Genomic DNA, 24618 nt, shown 5'->3' on the forward strand with positions numbered 1-24618 from the left:
ATACTTTAACTTAAGACTACCACCACACGCTTTAAAAACAAAAAAACAATTCGAAACAGGTTCCACTTAATTTGATTACAAACGTAAAAGCCGATTTTAGAAAGCTAAAATATTTACAATAGCAATTAGTGATTAAATTTGTAAATAATTATAATGGCAAAGCGGCACAAATATCTGATGATGAGCCTGTGTTGAAAGCAGTAAGAAGGCTCCAGCCATGATAACTGTATCGCGCTCTGTTCATCTCTTACCAGTGCTGTGGCCTCTATGGATCTGTATCACCATCTTCACTCCATACATCATAGCAGTGTCGTTGAACCAGGTGTACCCGTTTTTACCAAGCATCAGTAGAACAGCAGCATATGAACCAGAGGGCTCGATCTTTGGTTTAATGATGACCTTCGTAGCGTTGTTTGGACTGATGTTGATTTTCTGTCGCTATATTCAGCTCAACGCAGTTAAAAGGACGGTGATGAAGTTAAACAAGGCTGCTTTGCCGTTTGGCGTTTTGTGTCTTCTTGGTGTTGTCGTAGTGGCTAACTTTAGATTGCCTATGCACGATGGCGATACGGTAATTGTGCGGCCTCGGGCAGCATTTTCAGACCTCGGTCACAGTTTTTCACTATACGAACCTCCCAGCCGGCAAATAACATATATTTAGTCTCCGGAAACTTTTCTTTTTGGAGGGAGGTGGGGCGCTTATAGAGAGGGTAGTCTTATTTCACATTATGAATATGTTAGCTTCATTCAAGGTGGACGTTATTTTTTAAGTGCTGAATAACCAAAACAAAAAAAACAAAACATGGATAAAGCAACGAAGAGGAGTCGATCGATTTTGAAAGCGTATCTTCAAGAGGAAAAAATCCCTGATCCAGCCCTAGCGGAAGATCGATATCTCACTCGTTCTCTGCGCTTACTCGTGAGATATTGATTTGAACACTCGAAGATAAGTTTCATATCTCCGCGCAACCATGTATTATCCTCTATTTAACACATACGGGGCAAAATTACTGTATTCTGATTGGTAGAGACTGAGGGCATTTTTTCTTAATCACGAGAGCACTTTTTTTAATTTAGAGGGCTTACTTTTACTATTGGCATTCCTTTTTTGACAAAAGTCGATTGTTTATCTGCAGTGGTCATTTTGCTACGAGCAAGTATTCTTGCAAGCGAGTTTCGCCACGGCGGACCTTGTTTAAGTGTTCTTTTCTGACGCCCTAGTTCTTTTGTACAAAATTTAGCCCTTTATGTGATAAACAAGTAATTGCATTGTGCCCTCGTGCAATAAAACATTATTTCATTTGCATTTTCAAACTTGTTCCAAATTTTTAATCCTTAATTGCACTCGGGCTCATGCGATTACATCTACAAAGCAAAGTTATGAGGAAAGAGGAGGGGAGTGAACTTATCTGAGAGAGGGGAGGGGGCTTATTAAAAGTTTAAACTGTTGACGGGGGGTGGGGAGGGGGTAGAGAGGGGAGCTTAAAAAAGAGCGGGGCTTTTTGACGGTATATTTTTTGGCTAAATTTTAGAGGCGGTACCTGATTCTTCGTGTTGAAGTTACACAACTTCGTTAAATAATCATATTCTAGGCACGAATAGAAATCTTAAACTTATAACACTGCTCGTGTATGATATAAATTGCCAAAAAACCGCACAAAAGTAAACTTGAACAATGCAAAAATATGTTTACTCATTTTATTACAAACACACAGCCGTAAACCGGTTTTCGGAAGCTTGACTATTTACAATAGCAATTAGTGAATAAATTTGTGAATAATTATAACGGCAAGCGGCACACACATATGAATGGTACGCGTGTGTTGAAAGGAGTTAAGAATTGTCATCAAAGGCTCCCAGCCATGATAACTGTATCGCGCTCTGTTCATCTCTTACCAGTACTGTGGCCTCTATGGATCTGTATCACCATCTTCACTCCATACATCATAGCAGTGTCGTTGAACCAGGTGTACCCGTTTCTACCAAGCATCAGTAGAACAGCAGCGTTTGAACCAGAGGGCTCCATCTTTGGTTTAATGATGACCTTCGTAGCGTTGTTTGGACTGATGTTGATTTTCTGTCGCTATGTACAGCTCGATGCAGTTCAGAGGACCTTTGAGCAAGGTGTTACACAGACGGTGATGAAGTTAAACAAGGCTGCTTTGCCGTTTGGCGTTTTGTGTCTTCTTGGTGTTGTCGTAGTGGCTAACTTTAGATTGCCTACGCACGATGGCGATACGGTAATTGATAGACCTAGGCGCCCAGCTGTTCAAAGGGTGTACAACGCCATACACAGGAAAAATCACTATGCGATGGATAGGATGTTCTATTCTACCCTGGGTAGCGAATTATCCTGTACCCATCCTTTGAACAACTGGGGTCTTCAGTTAGAATTGAGATACATATATGATTTTAATAAGACAGTGTTTGCAATTATTAGCTTCAATAGTCAAAGTTTAATAGCGCGTTGCAGTATGCCTTCAAAAGGGCTATTTGGCACCTTCATAAAGCAATGAGCCTCTCTATGGGTATTTCCGAAGAAATCGAAGACGCGAAGATCACCGCGGAAAAAACGAAGATGGATGCTACTAAAAGTGGTAACGGGGAACCAGGAACGACCGGGAACCGGGAACCGGGAACGAGTGTACAGCGGTAATCCGTATAAGAGTTCAAAATGGCGGACGAAAAACACAGAAACGGAGTGAAATGTAGCTTACCGATGAAGGTAAATGCTTAGTGTAACCAGTCCAGATTATCCCAATATATTAGGACAGGGCCATCTGGCCTTTCAGCCAATGGGAAGGTCCGAAGCCGTCTTTTGGTTCACCGATCGAACGCAGACATTTGCGAACTCAGTGTGGACGTGCCGAGGTGTATAAGAAGAATTCGAATGTTTATTTCTTTCTAGAAGGAATCTTTCAACAAGGCCAGTGTTCGAATCCACATTTACACACAACGCAACGCAAAGGACGGCTGTGGGAGCAAGGAGCTTGCACGCTGATCAATAGCTTCGAAATACCTCATTTCGAAAATCAAATTATGTTTTATTGAAATGCAGTCGAATAGTAGGGTAAGTCATAATATGCTGTATTTTCCACTACAGTTGCGGGATTGGTTTCATTTGACAGGATGGAACCTATGTGTTGCGTAACATTAGCAGATATATATTGGCTTGGTTTGTTATCCGATCGATCATACGTTCGTAAATTGTTGCGTGCTAGTCATATTTATGTATTGTCCCACTCTCGTTAACAAAGTTCCCAAGTAGATCTATCTCTTGACTTAAAAACAATTCTTTTTTCTGGCATTTGTAGGTTGTTAGATAGTAATATGAATGATGACTTTTATTTTGCTTTTGAACCAAACAATTTTTGTAGGCAACACTGAATATTTGTAGCATTTCCAAAATGCTATTCAGTATAATACAGTGTACATCGTATCATTGTCCCTGAAAATCACTTTTTCTTCGCACACATGGTATTGCATAAAAGGAAAAATTTAAATTTAACATGTGCTATTAATGCTGTACTGTAAATTATAATTGTAGTTCTCCAGGGGTGTATAATTACACTGATTTACCTTTTTGCAACATCCACCGAGTGTTAGGATGGACATTGAAATAAAAGACAACCTTGTAATGTTGTGAATATTAATTTTCTGTATATGTCATTCCCCAACTGCATGCATTCATTCTGAATTCATATAATTGCGAAAAAAATAAAACTGGTTGCATGCCAAAAATAACAAACTGCTTACAAATGATGTGTTGTGCTGTCCTACTGATAATTTGTACAAATCACATAGTATTTGGAATTCATTTACAGATTCACCAAAACAAACTATGACACAGAAATATACCGTAATGCAACACACTGAGCTTTGCAGGAGGCTGTCAAGAGGTGTGGGCTGGAAAGAACATCCCCCAGTCACTTGTACAAAACACAAAATGATCGGCAGATAGAATGGGAAGAAAAGAATTTTAAATTTATTTTCATTTTACAGTAGGTAAACACTAGTCTTAATTTGTTGTCTGTCCTTTAGTCAACTGCCAGATCTGCAAAATTGAAATACAGCTATGATCAGTGTGTTGAAATATAACAGCATACAATAAACTGGTGAACAGCCATCACCAAATAGCTATTTTCTTTTCATAAATGGAACAAATCTTCATGCAAAGTCCAAGATACTATGCCATGTTTGAAAACCAATGATGAAGCACGCAAAAGACACAATCTGTTGTGAGACGTACATGTGTATCGTGATTGCAATAGGGGTTACAGAATCACAGCTGTTGGTTAAGTCTGAGTGTGAGCCCAGTGGCCCATCAAGCCTGAGCTTACCTTGGTTTCCATAATCAATTATAGCATTAGCGACTGGTGGTTTGGGGAGGGGTGTTAGAAATTTTCAGAAACTAATGCATGGACTCATTTGGAGTTTGTCTTTTCTACTACTGGCCACAAGGTAAAAATTGACATTGTAAAAGTATTTCAACAAGCAAATTGGTGATTTCCAAGTGAGGAATTGTGCTTAAACTTTGTGTTAACTAAGCATTCTTTAAGATTCAATGTCGTTCACAATTGCACTTGCCATAGTATAAATTGCCAAACTGTCTCAATAATTTCTTATACACAGTTGCATGTCCTGCTGACATGAGGTTTACAACCTTGTGACAGAAGTTCTCTATTTCCTTTATCATGAAATAAATACTCAAACAAATTTCCTGCAATTTTCATAATTATTGTTGCTTAATAACAGCTGCTGATATCAGCATGCATTTTAGATGCACGGCGGATGGAAGTTCGGTTAATCCACCAGAATGGAAAATTCCACATTCGATTATTTTCGTAATGTTAGTCTTCAGCCTTCGGCATTTCGTCGGCGCAATTTATACTCAGTGCGCCACGAGCCCAGGAAAAGAAAAGAACTGACTGCCTATAAAGAAATTGTGGTTGTTCGTGGAACAGTTGATTTGGTACGCGTAGTATTGCTGCGTCATGATCATCGAACTTTTAAAAAAGTCTACCAAAAGTCCAGGTTGTCTACCTTGCCCAGATTGCACACGATGAAACTTTATGGATCGGGGAAAAATATTTACAACTCCAGGAAAATATTAATGATTCTTCACCTACCTTGCAACTTGCCCCAAAATTCCGCCTAAACAGCACCTTCGCGAGTCTTTTATAGCGAACAAAAGCACACGAAAAGTCGATTTGCTCCGACAATCGAATTCGAACACTAGTTCCCAGTCCCTTTTCTGTGTTTTCGTCCGCCATTTTGAATTATTTTACGGATTACCGCTGTACACTCGTTCCCAGACTCCGGTTCCCGGTTCCCGGTCGTTCCCGGTTCCCCGCTCCCCGTTACCACTTTTAGTAGCATCCGGTATATTATCCAATCTAAGAAAAATTAGATGCAAAAAGAAAAACTGATAGGAAAAATGGATGCTACTAAAAGTGGTAACGGGGAGCGGGGAACCGGGAACGACCGGGAACCGGGAACCGGAGTCTGGGAACGAGTGTACAGCGGTAATCCGTAAAATAATTCAAAATGGCGGACGAAAACACAGAAAAGGGACTGGGAACTAGCGTTCGAATTCGATTGTCGGAGCAAATCGACTTTTCGTGTGCTTTTGTTCGCTATATAAAGGACTCACGAAGGTGCTGTTTAGGCGGAATTTTGGGACGAGTTGCAAGGTAGGTGAAGAATCATTAATATTTTCCCGGAGTTGTAAATATTTTTCCCCGATTGTTACATCCATAAAGTTTCATCGTGTGCAATCTGGGCAAGGTAGACAACCTGGATTTTTGGTAGACTTTTTTAAAAGTTCGATGATCATGACGCAGCAATACTACGCGTACCAAATCAACTGTTCCACGAACAACCAAAATTTCTTTATAGGCAGTCAATTCTTTTTTTTTCCTGGGCTAAGCTCTGTTCATGTGATACATCGTGGCGCACTGAGTATAATTTGCGCCAACGAAATGCCGAAGGCTGAAGACCAACTTTCATTACGAAAATAATCGAATGTGGAATGTTCCATTTTGGTGGATTAACCGAACTTCCATCCGCAATGCATCTAAAATGCATGCTGATATCAACTGCTGTTATTAAGCAACAATAATTATGAAAATTGCAGGAAATTTGTTTGAGTATTTATTTCATGATAAAGGAAATAGAGAACTTCTGTCCGCAAGGTTGTAAACCTCATGTCAGCAGGACATGCAACTGTGTATAAGAAATTCTTTAGACAGTTTGGCAATTTATACTATGGCAAGTGCAATTGTGAACCACATTGAATCTTAAAGAATGCTTAGTTAACACAAAGTTCAATACAATTCCTCACTTGGAAATCACCAATTTGCTTGTTGAAATACTTTTACAATGTCAATTTTTACCTTGTGGCCAGTAATAGAAAAGACAAACTCCAAATGAGTCCATGCATTAATTTCTGAAAATTTCTAACACCCCTCCCCAAACCACCAGTCGCTAATGCTATAATTGATTATGGAAACCAAGGTAAGCTCAGGCTTGATGGGCCACTGGGCTCACACTCAGACTTAACCAACAGCTGTGATTCTGTAACCCCTATTGCAATCACGATACACATGTACTTCTCACAACAGATTGTGTCTTTTGCGTGCTTCGATCATCATTGGTTTTCAAACATGGCATAGTATCTTGGACTTTGCATGAAGATTTGTTCCATTTATGAAAAGAAAATAACTATTTGGTGATCGCTGTTCACCAGTTTATTGTATGCTGTTATATTTCAGCACACTGATCATAGCTGTATTTCATTTTTGCAGATCTGGCTCTTGCAGTTGACTAAAGGACAGACAACAAATAGAGAATAGTGTTAACCTACTGTAAAATTAAAATAAATTTGAAATTCTTTTCTTCTCATTCTGTCTGCTGATCATTTTGTGTTTTGTACAAGTGACTGGGGGATGTTCTTTCCAGCCCACAACTCTTGACAGCCTCCTGCAAAGCTCAGTGTGTTGCATTACGGTATATTTCTGTGTCATAGTTTGTTTTGGTGAATCTGTAAATGAATTCCAAAACACTATGTGTTTTGTACAAATTATCAGTAGGACAGCACAACACATCATTTGTGAGCAGTTTGTTATTTATGGCATGCAACCAGTTTTATTTTTTTCGCAATGATATGAATTCAGAATGAATGCATGCAGTTGGGGAATGACATATACAGAAAATTAATATTCACAACACTACAAGGTTGTCCTTATTTCAATGTCCATCCTAACACTCGGTGGATGTTGCAAAAAGGTAAATCAGTGTAATTATACACCCCTGGAGAACTACAATTATAATTTACAGTACAGCATTAATAGCATATGTTAAATTTAATTTTTTCCTTTTATGCAATACCATGAGTACGAAGAAAAAGTGATTTTAAGGGACATGATGTACACTGTATTATACTGAATAGCATTTTGGAAATGCTACAAATATTCAGTGTTGCCTACAAAAATTGTTTGGTTCAAAAGCAAAATAAAAGTCACCATTCATATTACTATCTAACAACCTACAAATGCCAGAAAAAAGTTGTTTTTAAGTCAAGAGATAGATGTACTTGGGAACTTTGTTAACGAGAGTGGGACAATACACAAATATGACTAGCAGTCGCAACAATTTACGCACGTATGATCGATCGGATAACAAACCAAGCCAATATATATCTGCTAATGTTACGCAACACATTGGTTCCATCCTGTCAAATGAAACCAATCCCGCAACTGTAGTGGAAAATACAGCATATTATGACTTACCCTACTATTCGACTGCATTTCAATAAAACATAATTTGATTTTCGAAATGAGGTATTTCGAAGCTATTGATCAGCGTGCAAGCTCCTTGCTCCCACAGCCGTCCTTTGCGTTGCGTTGTGTGTAAATGTGGATTCGAACACTGGCCTTGTTGAAAGATTCCTTCTTGAAAGAAATAAACATTCGAATTCTTCTTTAATATAGCGATCGGCACGTTCACAAGTTTGCAAATGTCTGCGTTCGTCCGCCACGATCGGTGAACCAAAAGGCGGCTTCGGACCTTCCCATTGGCTGAAAGGCCAGATGGCCCTGTCCTAATATATTGGGATAATCTGGACTGGTAACACTAAGCATTTACCTTCATCAGTAAGCTACATTTTACTCCGTTTCTGTGTTTTTCGTCCGCCATTTTGAATTCTTATACGGATTACCGCTGTACACTCGTTCCCGGTTCCCGGTTCCCGGTCGTTCCTGGTTCCCCGTTACCAGTTTTAGTAGCATCCAACGAAGATCTCAAGATTGAAGCGAAGATCTGAAATTGACCAAAATGCGCGTGATCAAATTGAACACTCAGATTTAAAACTGACAAAATTCGTAAACACTACAGAAAACATCTGTAATTTCTGAATTTTGGCATTTGACCACATTTTACATAAAAAAAATGACTTTAGATACAACGAAGATCTTCTTTAAAAAAACGAGGACTTCCAAAAAAATGCGAAGAAAATGAAGACCGTGGGTACCCATAGAGAGGCTGTTTGTTTTGACCATCCTACTGCGTAAGTTGATCCTTGAGTCTTTGCAACCCCGGCCACCCTTACAACCCGGCAACTTCTTTTTTCATCCACCTCGCTCGTTAACAAAGCAAATTTGTTTTTCCAAATACTCGGTAAATGTCTCATCTGAAAAAAACCTTTTATCTGAGAACCTCGTGGATTCGATCAACAACCACCTTTTGAAGTCGCCGACCTTCATTTATGAATTTATTCTGTTTACATGATCATTCAAATTTCTGCTGACAAAAAAAGTGACAAAGGCATATATTAATTGAATACACACTGTGTTCAGTTACAAAAAGTTAATATTAAAAAAAGTAACCAACAAGATTTTAAGCTGGTGGTTAACACTCTTGGGTGAATGTTTATTGATATAATTATCCATGTGAAAGCTTTTCAGCGAAACTTTATTCGCTGGTGCGGTTCGTTTCTTCAATATTTTGCCTGGAACTAAAAATTGAATCTCTTGGGAGGTGTAACTGACTAAGATGTATATTTCCGATGAAGAATTTCTGATTCATTGCGTGAAATAATAATATATTGGCCAGTTGAAAGCCATGAATAATCTAAAACGATCTTTTTTATATAGAATATAAATTCTAATTAAAAACAGCCACATTAAGCAAGTCCATTATCTTTCCAAGTTTCATTTGATCAGTTTTCTGGCAATTCGTTTTCTAAAGAAACAGCTACTACTTCTGTACTGTAGTATTCGCCTTAAAAGCGTTATGGAAGTCAGAAATTGTGCTTTCTTAACAACTCAAAAGGCGCGTCAGTTTCGGGAGAGGTTGGTCTCCATAGTTTCAAAACTCCGTTGTAAAAACTGTAAAATCAGTATTCACAAAAATATTATTTTATTCAAACATTGTATGGCGATTTAGCCGAATGATTCTCGATCATTCGAACCTCGGTAAATCGAATCTAGCGCAAAATAATTCAAAATTTATTCCCTAGATTTGCTTCTTACTCTAACTGTAATTTTTCACTCAGTAACTCGAGGCCCTCGCTAACCGGAGGAAGTCCAACCCCTCATCTTTTAAATACCATTTTTAACAGAAAAGGAAACCCTTTCATATACCTTTTATAGAAAATGGTACACTTTCATAATCTAGATTAGAAGTACTGCATCCCTTTTCTAAACTTTTCACCTAAGTTAACCCTTAAAATACTTAGATTAATCAGCTGTTAGGAGGGACTGTGCAAGATATTTTAAAAAGTCCGTTTAAAATACTTCACTTTGTAAAATCTTTACTAAACGTAGCGTTCGATGTTGAAAAAAAAAACAGCTCGCAGGATAGTAGAATTACGACGCGGAAATAGCAATTTCGAAGCAGAATTGCTATTCCCAAGCGGAAAGGTTTTCCTGATTCAATTAAATGTTGCTCTACCCTGACATTGATCCCCGCCCCCCCTCGACATTCATCTTCTAGTTCTTGTGTACCATAAATTTACAGTATATGGATGGAGATCTGAGATCAAACAGGGCTGTCATAAAGATGATTTTTTAAAATAAACTTTCGTAATCCAAAACACTTTTAGTAGACATCTCAGTTAAGTTTCACCAATGTAAACTAGAAACATGGTAATGGACCACAGGTATCGATTTCTTGGACTAATTACATGTTTGCCTATCAAGGAAAATGGCATCGTAAGGTCTAATCAATGCTTAGCAGTTAATTACAGACTTTCTTTTCTGTAGGAGAGCGACATCAAGTCAGTTCATGATGCTGGGACCGCGTTACTGCTTGTTAGCGGAGCACTCTACTACTGGTTCCAGACCCTTATTACTTATCACACGGTCAAAGCTGGCCTCAATTCGAAATGCATGTTTATCTTCCAACTCGCTGTGTCCTGTGTCTTGACCTTCACTGGGGTAGGATATCCTCTCCTTAAAAGATATTCATACGCGAAGTTCAGTGGTAGTGAAAGTTTCATCAGATTGGCAAACTGGAGCCCAGAAGACGGTGGATACGCTGTACACGTGGTCGACAGCGCGGGGGAATGGATCGCATGTTTGAGCTTGGCAATTTACGCCATGTCGTTTTATCAAGAGTTTCAAACATTATTGATTGAAGTTTGCTATGAATTGATCGTAGGCAGCCTATCATAAACGAGAGTGATGAATAAGACAAAACGGGGAGGATGGCTTAGAACACGGAATGCCTCATATTAACTGGTAGTGTTAATGGCAATCTGGTGTTGAAATATGGAGTCCCAAACATATATCATTCAAGGGTCCCAAAATGAGGCACCACTGATTAAAAAAAGGATGGGTTGGGGGAGATATTAATTCAAGCCGGTGGGCGGTTGTTTATTTTGAAAATTAATGACTAGTCAAAAGAGGTAAGTGTCTCAGAGGGAAGTGACTCAGCAACGCATCACCCTTTAGCTCAATAAGTTTGTTGATTATTAGGTGATGAAAACAGCCCAGCCGGGTAAATAGCTGTACTTGTGAGTCTTTGGGGTAAACAACTACTATGCGAGTATGTTTTCAAACCGCTGTAATAAAAACGTTGGAAATCACTTTTGTTGCATGTTGCTAACTCGTGGTTTAAAATTGTCATGAGGAGATGATTTTGTTTTAAAAACGTAGAGTGTGTAACAATAGATTAAAAACGGCTTCTAATTAAAATTAATGCAAAAAAATATTCTAAAGTTACAAAAGGACATTGTCCACCTGGCTTCGCCGTCGGGAATATTGGATAAAATGTCCCGACAGGTGGAACAGATCATAGTAAATCGGTAAATTTTGCGACCGAAGTTGATATTCCAGCAAGTTTAAAACAACATTCCGCGAACTGATTAGACTCAAACTAGACCTGTTTTTTTCAAGGACCGAAAGCTCATATGAAAGCGAGTCGAGGAAATATCCTCTATTTAGTCTCCGGGGACTTTTCTTTTGGAAGGGAGGTGGGGCGCTTAATAGAAATACAGTGGAATTTAATGTTTAAGTGCTGAATAGTAACATATTTTAACAAAAAGGTTATTATAAAAAGTAAACTTCAATGGGCGCCAAAAGTGTTGAGACACTCGGCACAAATTTTACCCCTCACCCCTTCGATATTACCCCCTTCCCCCGAAACAATGTTGGATTTGCTACGAGGCAAGACTTGCCTCGTTTGTGTACAGCATTGAAAAGGGGGGAGTGGTTCACAAGCTGCAGCAGATTTAAGGTGGGAAAATGGGAATGTTAAATTAGTATTAATTTCAACCAACTGTCTCAAGGACTTTTGGCGCCCATTGTTGGTGGATGAAAAACTTTAATTATTATTCATTCAAAATATTTCTCCGTTTCTAATTGGCTTTTAATCCTCGATTAATTCCAGCTTACCGGCTAGCGCCGACAAAATTTGGAAGAAGGTCCTATTATACGACAATTGACGTCATCAATTGTCCTACATCAAAAATTAACCGATCGTAACCTCGTTCTCAAGGATCGTTGACGTCCCGCAACAACTGCTTTGCTGTCGAGCAGCTTGAAAGCGTCAAAATGGCCGCCAGATTTGAGAGGTTAAGAGCAAAAATTGAATTATTAGGAGACAAGGATAGTCAAAACACGGAAAAAGCAACGAAGAGGAGTCGATCGATTTTGAAAGCGTATCTTCAAGAGGAAAAAATCCCTGATCCAGCCCTAGCGGAAGATCGATATCTCACTCGTTCTCTGCGCTTACTCGTGAGATATTGATTTGAACACTCGAAGCTAAGTTTCATATCTCCGCGCAACCATGTATTATCCTCTATTTAACACATACGGGGCAAAATTACTGAATTCTGATTGGTAGAGACTGAGGGCATTTTTTCTTAATCACGAGGGCACTTTTGGTAATTTAGAGGGCTTACTTTTACTATTGGCACTCCTTTTTTTGATAAAAGTCGATTGTTTATGTGCAGTGGTCATTTTGCTACGAGCGAGTATTCTTGCAAGCGAGTTTCGCCACGGCAGACCTTGTTTAAGTGTTCTTTTCTGACGCCCTGGTTCTTTTGTACAAAATTTAGCCCTTTATGTGATAAACAAGTAATCGCATTGTGCCCTCGTGCAATAAAACATTATTTTCATTTGCATTTTCAAACTTTTTCCAAATTTTTTAATCCTTAATTGCACTCGGGCTCATGCGATTACATCTACAAAGCAAAGTTATGAGGAAAGAGGAGGGGAGTGAACTTATCTGAGAGAGGGGAGGGGGCTTATTAAAAGTTTAAACTGTTGACGGGGGTGGGGAGGGGGTAGAGAGGGGAGCTTAAAAAAGAGCGGGGCTTTTTGACGGTATATTTTTTGGCTAAATTTTAGAGGCGGTACCTGATTCTTCGTGTTGAAGTTACACAACTTCGTTAAATAATCATATTCTAGGCACGAATAGAAATCTTAAACTTATAACACTGCTCGTGTATGATATAAATTGCCAAAAAAACGCACAAAAGTAAACTTGAACAATGCAAAAATATGTTTACTCATTTTATTACAAACACACAGCCGGAAGCATGACTATTTACAATAGCAATTAGTGAATAAATTTGTGAATAATTATAACGGCAAGCGGCACACACATATGAATGGTACGCGTGTGTTGAAAGGAGTTAAGAATTGTCATCAAAGGCTCCCAGCCATGATAACTGTATCGCGCTCTGTTCATCTCTTACCAGTACTGTGGCCTCTATGGATCTGTATCACCATCTTCACTCCATACATCATAGCAGTGTCGTTGAACCAGGTGTACCCGTTTCTACCAAGCATCAGTAGAACAGCAGCGTTTGAACCAGAGGGCTCCATCTTTGGTTTAATGATGACCTTCGTAGCGTTGTTTGGACTGATGTTGATTCTCTGTCGCTATGTACAGCTGGATGCAGTTCAAAAGGATTTTAAGCAAGGTGTTACACAGACGGTGATGAAGTTAAACAAGGCTGCTTTGCCGTTTGGCGTTTTGTGTCTTCTTGGTGTTGTCGTAGTGGCTAACTTTAGATTGCCTACGCACGATGGCGATACGGTAATTGATAGACCTAGGCGCCCAGCTGTTCAAAGGGTGTACAACGCCATACACAGGAAAAATCACTATGCGATGGATAGGATGTTCTATTCTACCCTGGGTAGCGAATTATCCTGTACCCATCCTTTGAACAACTGGGGTCTTCAGTTAGAATTGAGATACATATATGATTTTAATAAGACAGTGTTTGCAATTATTAGCTTCAATAGTCAAAGTTTAATAGCGCGTTGCAGTATGCCTTCAAAAGGGCTATTTGGCACCTTCATAAAGCAATGAGCCTCTCTATGGGTATTTCTGAGGAAATCGAAGACGCGAAGATCACCGCGGAAAAAACGAAGATCTCAAGATTGAAGCGAAGATCTGAAATTGACCAAAATTCGCGTGATTAAATTGAACACTCAGATGTAAAACTGACAAAATTCGTAAACACTACAGAAAATATCTGTAATTTCTGAATTTTGGAATTTGGCCACATTTCACAAAAAATTGACTTAAGATACAACGAAGATTTGCTTAAAAAAACGAGGACTTCCAAAAAAATGCGAAGAAAATGAAGACCGTGGGTACCCATAGAGAGGCTGTTTGTGTTGACCATCCTACTGCGTAAGTTGATCCTTGAGTTTTGCAACCCCGGCCACCCTTACAACCCGGCAACTTCTTTTTTCATCCACCTCGCTCGTTAACAAAGCAAATTTGTTTTTCCAAATGCTCGGTAAATGTCTCATCTGAAAAAACCCTTTTATCTGAGAACCTCGTGGATTCGATCAAGAACCACCTTATGGAGTCGCCGACCTTCATTTATGAATTTATTTTGTTTATGTGATCATTCAAATTTCTGCTGACAAAAAAATGTGACAAATGCATATAGTAATTGAATACACATTGTGTTCAGTTAAAAAAAGGAAATATTATAAAAAGTAACCAACACGATTTTAAGCTGGTGGTTAACACTCTTGGGTTAATGTTTATTGATATAATTATCCATGTGAAAGCTATTCAGCGAATCTTTATGCGCTGGTGCGGTTCGTTTCTTCAATATTTTGCCTGGTACTCGTTCGATGATTTTTTTTCTAAAAATTGAATCTCTTGGGAGGTGAAACTGACTAAGATGCATATTTCCGATGAAGAATTTCTGATTCATTGCGTGAAATAATAATATATTGGCCAGTTGAAAGCCATGAATAATCCAAAACGATCTTTTTTATTGAATAATTCTAATTAAAAACAGCCACGTTAAGCAAGTCCGTCAGTTTTCCTTTTAAGTTTAGATCAGTTTTCTGGCAATTCGTTTTCTAAAGAAACAGCTACTACTTCGGTACTGTAGTATTCGCCTTAAAAGCGTTATGGAAGTCAGAAATTGTGCTTTCTTAACAACTCAAAAGGCGCGTCAGTTTCGGGAGAAGTTTGGTCTCCATAGTTTCAAAACTCCGTTGCAAAAACTGTAAAATCAGTATTCACAAAAAGATTATTTTATTCAAACATTGTATGGCGAATTAGCCGAATGATTCTCGATCATTCGAACCTCGGTAAATCGAATCTAGCGCAAAATAATTCAAAATTTATTCCCTAGATTTGCTTCTTACTCTAACTGTAATTTTTCACTCAGTAACTCGAGGCCCTCGCTAACCGGAGGAAGTCCAACCCCTCATCTTTTAAATACCATTTTTAACAGAAAAGGAAACCCTTTCATATACCTTTTATAGAAATTGGTACACTTTCATAATCTAGATTAGAAGTACTGCATCCCTTTTCTAAACTTTTCATCTAAGTTAACCCTTAAAATACTTAGATTAATCAGCTGTTAGGAGGGACTGTGTAAAATATTTTAAAAAGTCCTTTTAAAAACCTAAATGACAGTTTTTCCTTATTTTTTTTACTTCACGTTGTAAAATCTTTACTAAACGTAGCGTTCGATGTAGATAAAAAACAGCTCGCAGGATAGTAGAATTACGACGCGGAAATAGCAATTTCGAAGCGGAATTGCTATTCCCATAAGCGGAAAGGTTTTCCCGATTCAATTAAATGTTGCTCTATCCTGACATTGATCCCCGCTCCCTCTTGACATTAATCTTCTAGTTCTTGTGTACCATAAATTTACAGTATATGGATGGATATCTGAGATCAAACGGGGCTGCCGTAAAGATGATTTTTTTAAAATAAACTTTCGTTATCCAAAACACTTTTAGTAGACATCTCAGTTAAGTTTCACCAATGTAAACTAGAAACATGGTAATGGACCACAGGTATCGATTTCTTGGACTAATTACATGTTTGCCTATCAAGGAAAATGGCATCGTAAGGTCTAATCAATGCTTAGCAGTTGATTGCAGCCTTTCTTATCTGTAGGAGAGCGACATCAAGTCAGTTCATGATGCTGGGACCGCATTGCTGCTTGTTAGCGGAGCGCTCTACTACTGGTTCCAGACCTTTATTACGTATCACACGGTCAAAGCTGGTCTCAATTCGAAATGCATGTTTATCTTCCGACTCGCTGTGTCCTGTGTCTTGACCTTCACTGGGATAGGATATCCTTTCCTCAAAAGGTATTCATACGCGATGTTTAGTGGTAGTGACAGTTTCATCAAATTAGCAAACTGGAGCCCAGAAGACGGTGGATACGCGTCACACGTGTTCGATAGCGCGGGAGAATGGATCGCATGTTTGAGCTTGGCAATTTACGCTGTGACGTTTTATCGAGAGTTTCAAACATTATCGATTGACGTTTGCTATGAGTTGAAAAGCAGCAAGGATGGAAATTACACGGAAATAGAGCCAATCAGAAACGAGAGTGGTGAATAAGACAAAACGGGAGGATAACATAAAAGACGGAATGCCTCAAATAAACTGGTAGCGTTTATAGCAATCTGGTGTTGAAATATGGAATCCCAAATATATATCATTGAAGGGTCCCAAAATGAGGCACCACTGATTACAAAGAAGATGGGTTGGAGGAGATATTAATTCAAGCCGGTGGGTGGTTGTTTATTTTGAAAAATAAAAGATTAGTCAAAAGAAGTTAGTGTCTCAGAGGGAAGCGACTCAGCAACGCATCACCCCTTAGCTCAATAAGTTTGTTGATTATTAGGTGATGAAAACAGCCCGGCCGGGTAAATAGCTGTACTTACGGTGTGAGTATGTTTTCAAACCGCTGTAATAAAAATGTTGGAAATCACTTTTGTTGCGTGTTGCTAACTCGTGGTTTAAAATTGACATAAGGAGATGATTTTGTTTTAAAAACGTAGAGTGTGTAACAATAGATTAAAAACGGCTTCTAATTAAAATTAATGCAAAAATATATTCTAAAGTAACAAAAGGACATTGTCCACCTGGCTTCGCCGTCGGGATTATTGGATAAAATGTCCCGGCAGGTGGTACAGATCATAGTAAATCGGTAAATTTTGCGACCGAAGTTGATATTCCAGCAAGTTTAAAACAACATTCCGCGAACTGATTAGACTCAAACTAGACCTGTTTTTTTCAAGGACCGAAAGCTCATATGAAAGCGAGTCGAGGAAATATCCTCTATTTAGTCTCCGGGGACTTTTCTTTTGGAAGGGAGGTGGGGCGCTTAATAGAGAGGATAGTCTTATTTCACATTTAAATATGAATATGTTGGCTTCATTCAAAAGAAATACAGTGGACTTTAATGTTTAAGTGCTGAATAGTAACATATTTTAACAAAAAGGTTATTATAAAAAGTAAACTTCAATGGGCGCCAAAAGTGTTGAGACAGTCGGCACTTTTTGAGTACCTTGGACAAATTTTACCCCTCACCCCTTCGATATTACCCCCTTCCCCCGAAACAATGTTGGATTTGCTATCTGCAAGACTTGCCTCGTTTGTGTACAGCATTGAAAAGGGGGGAGTGGTTCACAAGCTGCAGCAGATTTAAGGTGGGAAAATGGGAATGTTAAATTAGTATTAATTTCAACCAACTGTCTCAAGGACTTTTGGCGCCCATTGTTGGAGGATGAAAAACTTTAATTATTATTCATTCAAAATATTTCTCCGTTTCTAATTGGCTTTTAATCCTCGATTAATTCCAGCTTACCGGCTAGCGCCGACAAAATTTGGAAGAAGGTCCTATTATACGACAATTGACGTCATCAATTGTCCTACATCAAAAATTAACCGATCGATTGTTTTTGATTACCGTAATGATTCGATTTAGCGCCCGGGGCGCTTATTTACTTTTGGCACCTCGAGGGAGGGCGCTTATTCGAGACAGGGCGCTTATTCGGGACAGGGCGCTTATTTAATTTCTTGAGAAACAACCAAATGTATCTAACAATAACAAAAACTGTAACAGTTAGAAATTGTTTAAAGTTCAGTTACTTTTAAAATAATTGTTCATTTTAGCAGTAAATATATACAGGAACTGTACGGCGAACGGTCAGGAGTTTATCTAGTTGACGTCAATGACTTCAGCATGGGCAGTTATCCACAATAGGGTCACTTATTAGAATAGGGGTGCTTATAAGAATGGGGGCTTTAATTAGAATGGGGGCGCTTATTGGAATAGGGGCGCTTATTTACAAAAACACATTCGAAGGGGGGCGTTTATTCGGAAGGGGGCGCTTATTTGAAGGAGGGCGCTAAATCGAATCATTACGGTATTTGAAGCGAAGGAATAGTTCCAACGCTGTGGGATGCCATTTGTGATATTAAAACCAAAAAGTTTCGGAACTCAGTAGGTTTTAATATTTCGGCTTTTACTGTTTATGTAAGTAACGGATGGAGACTGCAAAAACAACGATCCGAATGAACTGCCGAGTGAACAGCCTGACATGTGCATAAGCACGTGAAAGGTCTGAACAAACAGACTAAGCAGACGAAGGTCGAAAAAATCCATGTGCGTGCCGCCAAGATAATTTTCGGCTTAGACTGGTTCACCCCTTCAGAAGACGTACTGCGTCAAGCAAAGTGGATACCATTGAGGCAAATGTACATCCGCAGGATACTTTGTTTTGTCTTCAAATGTGTATCTGGAGGTGCTCCGGTCCAATTACAACACTTGTGGACGGAGCAGAAGACTAATTACAATCTTAGAAGGAAAAATTGCTTGTCAGTACCAAAGACTGACTTTCTCAAAAAGTCGATCACTTATGAAGGGGCCACATTATGGAATTCTTTGAATAACGAGGCCCGCCTTAAAGAATCGTTGGCAAGTTTCAAGGGTGCTTTGAAAGCATTAGGGATTTAGAGGCTGTGTATTTTCGTTTGTTTGGAATGCTTAGTTTGTAGTCTTTATTTGTTATTTAAGGGTTTAGTTAGCTTCAATAGTAATTTGTAAACACGACCACATCAGCTATGCTGCAAAACATTTATCGTGTATAAATAAAAGCTTTTATTATTATTATTATTATCGCAACCTCGTTCCCAAGGATCGTTGACGTCACGCAGCAACTGCTTCGCTGTCGAGCAGCTTGAAAGCGTCAAAATGGCCGCCAGATTTGAGAGGTTAAGAGCAAAAATTGAATTATTAGGAGACAAGGATAGTCAAAACACGGAAAAAGCAACGAAGAGGAGTCGATCGATTTTGAAAGCGTATCTTCAAGAGGAAAAAATCCCTGATCCAGCCCTAGCGGAAGATCGATATCTCACTCGTTCTCTGCGCTTACTCGTGAGATATTGATTTGAACACTCGAAGCTAAGTTTCATATCTCCGCGCAACCATGTATTATCCTCTATTTAACACAAACGGGGCAAAATTACTGAATTCTGATTGGTAGAGACTGAGGGCATTTTTTCTTAATCACGAGGGCACTTTTGGTAATTTAGAGGGCTTACTTTTACTATTGGCATTCCTTTTTTTGACAAAAGTTGATTGTTTATCTGCAGTGGTCATTTTGCTACGAGCGAGTATTCTTGCAAGCGAGTTACGCCACGGCGGACCTTGTTTAAGTGTTCTTTTCTGACGCCCTGGTTCTTTTGTACAAAATTTAACCCTTTATGTGATAAACAAGTAATCGCATTGTGCCCTCGTGCAATAAAACATTATTTTCATTTGCATTTTCAAACTTTTTCCAAATTTTTTAATCCTTAATTGCACTCGGGCTCATGCGATTACATCTACAAAGCAAAGTTATGAGGAAAGAGGAGGGGAGTGAACTTTTCTGAGAGAGGGGAGGGGGCTTATTAAAAGTTTAAACTGTTGACGGGGGGTGGGGAGGGGGTAGAGAGGGGAGCTTAAAAAAGAGCGGGGCTTTTTGACGGTATATTTTTTGGCTAAATTTTAGAGGCGGTACCTGATTCTTCGTGTTGAAGTTACACAACTTCGTTAAATAATCATATTCTAGGCACGAATAGAAATCTTAAACTTATAACACTGCTCGTGTATGATATAAATTGCCAAAAAAACGCACAAAAGTAAACTTGAACAATGCAAAAATATGTTTACTCATTTTATTACAAATACACAGCCGTAAACCGGTTTTCGGAAGCTTGACTATTTACAATAGCAATTAGTGAATAAATTTGTGAATAATTATAACGGCAAGCGGCACACACATATGAATGGTACGCGTGTGTTGAAAGCAGTTAAGAATTGTCACGAAAGGCTTCAGCCATGATAACTGTATCGCGCTCTGTTCATCTCTTACCAGTGCTGTGGCCTCTATGGATCTGTATCACCATCTTCACTCCATACATCATAGCAGTGTCGTTGAACCAGGTGTACCCGTTTCTACCAAGCATCAGTAGAACAGCAGCGTTTGAACCAGAGGGCTCGATCTTTGGTTTAATGATGACCTTCGTAGCGTTGTTTGGACTGATGTTGATTTTCTGTCGCTATGTACAGCTCGATGCAGTTCAAAAGGATTTTAAGCAAGGTGTTACACAGACGGCGATGAAGTTAAACAAGGCTGCTTTGCCGTTTGGCGTTTTGTGTCTTCTTGTTGTTGTCGTAGTGGCTAACTTTAGATTGCCTACGCACGATGGCGATACGGTAATTGATAGACCTAGGCGCCCAGTTGTTTAAAGGGTGTACAACGCCATACACAGGAAAAATCACTATGCGATGGATAGGATGTTCTATTCTACACTGGGTAGCGAATTATCCTGTACCCATCCTTTGAACAACTGGGGTCTTCAGTTAGAATTGAGATACAAATATGATTTTAATAAGACAGTGTTTGCAATTATTAGCTTCAATAGTCAAAGTTTAATAGCGCGTTGCAGTATGCCTTCAAAAAGACTATTTGGCACCTTCATAAAGCAATGAGCCTCTCTATGGGTATTTCCGAAGAAATCGAAGACGCGAAGATCACCGCGGAAAAAACGAAGATCTCAAGATTGAAGCGAAGATCTGAAATTGATCAAAATTCGCGTGATCAAATTGAACACTCAGATGTAAAACTGACAAAATTCGTAAACACTACAGAAAATATCTGTAATTTCTGAATTTTGGCATTTGACCACATTTTACAAAAAAAAAATGACTTAAGATACAACGAAGATCTTCTTAAAAAAAACGAGGACTTCCAAAAAAATGCGAAGAAAATGAAGACCGTAGGTACCCATAGAGAGGCTGTTTGTTTTGACCATCCTACTGCGTAAGTTGATCCTTGAGTTTTGCAACCCCGGCCACCCTTACAACCCGGCAACTTCTTTTTTCATCCACCTCGCTCGTTAACAAAGCAAATTTGTTTTTCCAAATGCTCGGTAAATGTCTCATCTGAAAAAACCCTTTTATCTGAGAACCTCGTGGATTCGATCAAGAACCACCTTATGGAGTCGCCGACCTTCATTTATGAATTTATTTTGTTTATGTGATCATTCAAATTTCTGCTGAAAAAAAAAAAGTGACAAAGGCATATAGTAATTGAATACACATTGTGTTCAGTTAAAAAAGTAAATATTAAAAAAAAAGTAACCAACAAGATTTTAAGCTGGTGGTTAACACTCTTGGGTAAAATAATTCAAAATTTATTTCCCTAGATTTGCTTCTTACTCTTACTGTAATTTTTTACTCAGTAACTTGAGGCCCTCGCTAACCGGAGGAAGTCCAACCCCTCATCTTTTAAATACCATTTTTAACAGAAAAGGTAACCCGTTCATATACCTTTAATAGAAAATGGTACACTGTCATAATCTAGAGTAGAAGTACTGCATCCCTTTTCTAAACTTTTCCCTTAAGTTAACCCTTAAAATGCTTATATTAATCAGCTGTTAGGAGGGACTGTGCAAGATATTTTAAAAAGTCCTTTTAAATACCTAAATGACAGTTTTTCCTAATTTTTTTTTTACTTCACTTGGTAAAATCTTTACTAAACGTAGCGTTCGATGTAGAAAAAACAGCTCGCAGGATAGTAGAATTACAACGTGGGAATGGCAATTTCTCAAGCGGAAAGGTTTTCCCAAATCAATTGAGTGTTGCCCTACCCTGACATTATGGGAGGCGCGGTGGCCTAATGGTTAGTGCGCCGGTCTCCGTATCGAGCGGTCCGGGTTCGAGCCCCGGCCGGGGTCATCGTGTTGTGTTTTTGGGCAAGACACTTTACTCTCATATTGCCTCTCTCCACCCAGGTGTATAATTGGGTACCGACAACATAATGCTGGGGGGGGGGGGGGGGGGAACCCTGCAATGGACTAGCATCCCATTCAGGGGGGAGCAGAAATATTCCTAGCCGCTTAATGCTACGGAAACCGGGATAAGCACCGGCAGTGTGGGCCGCTTGGCTCGTGGCTTCTCCTACCCTGACATTGATCCCCGCTCCCCCTCGACATTGATCTTCTAGTTCTGGTGTACCATAAATTTACGATATATGGATGGAGATCTGAGATCAAACAGGGCTGTCGTAAAGATGATTTTTTTTAAATAAACTTTCGTAACCCAAAACACTTTTAGTAGACATCTCAGTTCAGTTTCACCAATGTAAACTAGAAACAGGGTATTGGGCCCCTGCTAGTATTTTTTTCCACAGAAAGCGATTTTTTTGGACTAATTACATGTTTGCCTATCAAAGAAAATGGCATCGTAAGGTCTAATCAATGCTTAGCAGTTAATTGCAAAATTTCTTTTTCCTAGGAGAGCGACATCAAGTCAGTTCATGATGCTGGGACCGCATTACTGCTTGTTAGCGGAGCACTCTACTACTGGTTCCAGACCCTTATTACTTATCACACGGTCAAAGCTGGCCTCAATTCGAAATGCATGTTTATTTTTCGACTCGCTGTGTCCTGTGTCTTGACCTTCACTGGGGTAGGATATCCTCTCCTCAAAAGGTATTCATACGCGATGTTCAGTGGTAGTGACAGTTTCATCAGATTGGCGAACTGGAGCCCAAAAGACGGTGGATACGCGTCACACGTGGTCGACAGCGCAGGGGAATGGATCGCATGTTTGAGCTTGGCATTTTACGCCATGTCGTTTTATCGAGAGTTTCAAACATTGTCGAGTTTGCTATGAATTGATAGGCAGCAAGGATGGAAATTACACGGAGATAGAGCCTGTCATAAACGGGGGCGATGAATAAGACAAAACGGGGAGGATGATTTAGAAGACGGAATGCCTCATATTAACTGGAAGTGTTTATGGCAATCTGGTGTTGAAATATGGAGTCCCAAATATATATCATTGAAGGGTCCCAAAATGAGGCATCACTGATTAAAAAAAAGGATGGGTTGGGGGAGATATTAATTCAAGCCGGTGGGCGGTTGTTTATTTAAAAAAATAAAAGATTAGTCGAAAGAGGTTAGTGTCTCAGAGGGAAGTGACTCAGCTCAATAAGTTTATTGATTATTAGGTGATGAAACAGCCCGGCCGGGTAAATAGCTGTACTTGTGAGTCTTAAGGGGTAAACAACTACTGTGCGAGTATGTTTTCAAACCGCTGTAATAAAAAATGTTGGAAATCACTTTTGTTGCGTGTTGCTAACTCGTGGGTTAAAATTGACAGGAGGAGATGATTTTGTTTCAAAAAATGTAGGGTATGCAGCAATAGATTAAAAACGGCTACTTATCAAAATTAATACAAAAAAATATTCTAAAGTTACAAAAGGACATTGTCCACCTGGCTTCGCCGTCGGGAATATTGGATAAATTGTCCCGGCAGGTAGTACAGTTACAGTATAATTTTTAGAGGTGATCATCAAGAACTGCAAAAACGATAGCAAACGAGAAAACAGCTTGCAGACGGTGTATAAAACCAGTTTAAATCATCGATTGCAATCAGAATTTATTAAGTTAAAGCAATAAAACGAAACAAAACAAATACTATGAGAAAGATAGCTGTCCGGTACCTTTGTATGATAGTAGATGACTTCTAAGCGTTTGTGCGAACCCTTTTCGAAAATGAGTAGCTCGGTGAGAAGAGAACTAAATAATGTTTGCTCAATCGATCTGACTGAGTTTCTCATCGATCGCCAAAAATGTCGTGTTTATGATCATTTCTTATGCCTTGAGAACCATCTCTTGAAACTATTTTCAGTCCAAACGCCTTTGTAGTCATTTTTCAAAATTCCCAACGTTTTAAAAATCCATGTCTTGGACTGGTTTCTTTCAAATCAAAGAAATTTTCATTCGGCAAAAGCGGCCATGTTAACCAAGTCTTCAAAGCTATATCACCTCGCGCGGGGGAATATAACTACGAGCGGCCGCCATCCTTCTTTTTACCCTAAAAACAAAAATTATCCGATCGCAACCTCGTTCCCAAGGATCGTTGACGTCACGCAACAACTGCTTTGCTGCCGAGCAGCTTGAAAGCGCGAAAATGGCCGAAAGATTTGAGAGGTTAAAAGGAAAATATTTAAGTTATTAGGAGACAAGGATTGTCTAAACACGGAAAAAGCAACGAAGAGGAGTCGATCGATTTTGAAAGCGTATCTTCAAGAGGAAAAAATCCCTGATCCAGCCCTAGCGGAAGATCGATATCTCACTCGTTCTCTGCGCTTACTCGTGAGATATTGATTTGAACACTCGAAGATAAGTTTCATATCTCCGCGCAACCATGTATTATCCTCTATTTAACACATATGGGGCAAAATTACTGAATTCTGATTGGTAGAGACTGAGGGCATTTTTTCTTAATCACGAGGGCACTTTTGGTAATTTAGAGGGCTTACTTTTACTATA

At 39.1% G+C, this 24618-nt stretch overlaps 2 protein-coding genes and 1 long non-coding RNA gene across 3 annotated transcripts; all 3 read left to right on the top strand.

Annotated features, from left to right (window-relative positions):
- The first annotated feature begins 1798 nt into the window (after window positions 1-1798).
- LOC144662743 (DNA damage-regulated autophagy modulator protein 2-like) lies at window positions 1799-23383 on the top strand. The gene is made up of 3 exons (XM_078523635.1): window positions 1799-2240; window positions 10263-10659; window positions 22963-23383. Exons 1-3 carry the CDS (start codon window positions 1806-1808, stop codon window positions 23019-23021), a joined length of 891 nt encoding a protein of 296 aa, XP_078379761.1. The 5' UTR covers window positions 1799-1805; the 3' UTR covers window positions 23022-23383.
- Window positions 5443-6903, top strand: LOC144662756 (uncharacterized). The gene is made up of 2 exons (XR_013572517.1): window positions 5443-5693; window positions 6807-6903. It is a non-coding gene; the product is annotated as an uncharacterized LOC144662756 (long non-coding RNA).
- LOC144663199 (DNA damage-regulated autophagy modulator protein 1-like) lies at window positions 13105-16344 on the top strand. The gene is made up of 2 exons (XM_078524118.1): window positions 13105-13545; window positions 15892-16344. Exons 1-2 carry the CDS (start codon window positions 13111-13113, stop codon window positions 16342-16344), a joined length of 888 nt encoding a protein of 295 aa, XP_078380244.1. The 5' UTR covers window positions 13105-13110.
- Window positions 23384-24618: the final 1235 nt, after the last annotated feature.

This window comes from Oculina patagonica, chromosome 8 (assembly GCF_052425735.1).
Source record: "Oculina patagonica isolate OP01 chromosome 8, crgOcupat, whole genome shotgun sequence".
Classification (NCBI taxonomy): domain Eukaryota; kingdom Metazoa; phylum Cnidaria; class Anthozoa; order Scleractinia; family Oculinidae; genus Oculina; species Oculina patagonica.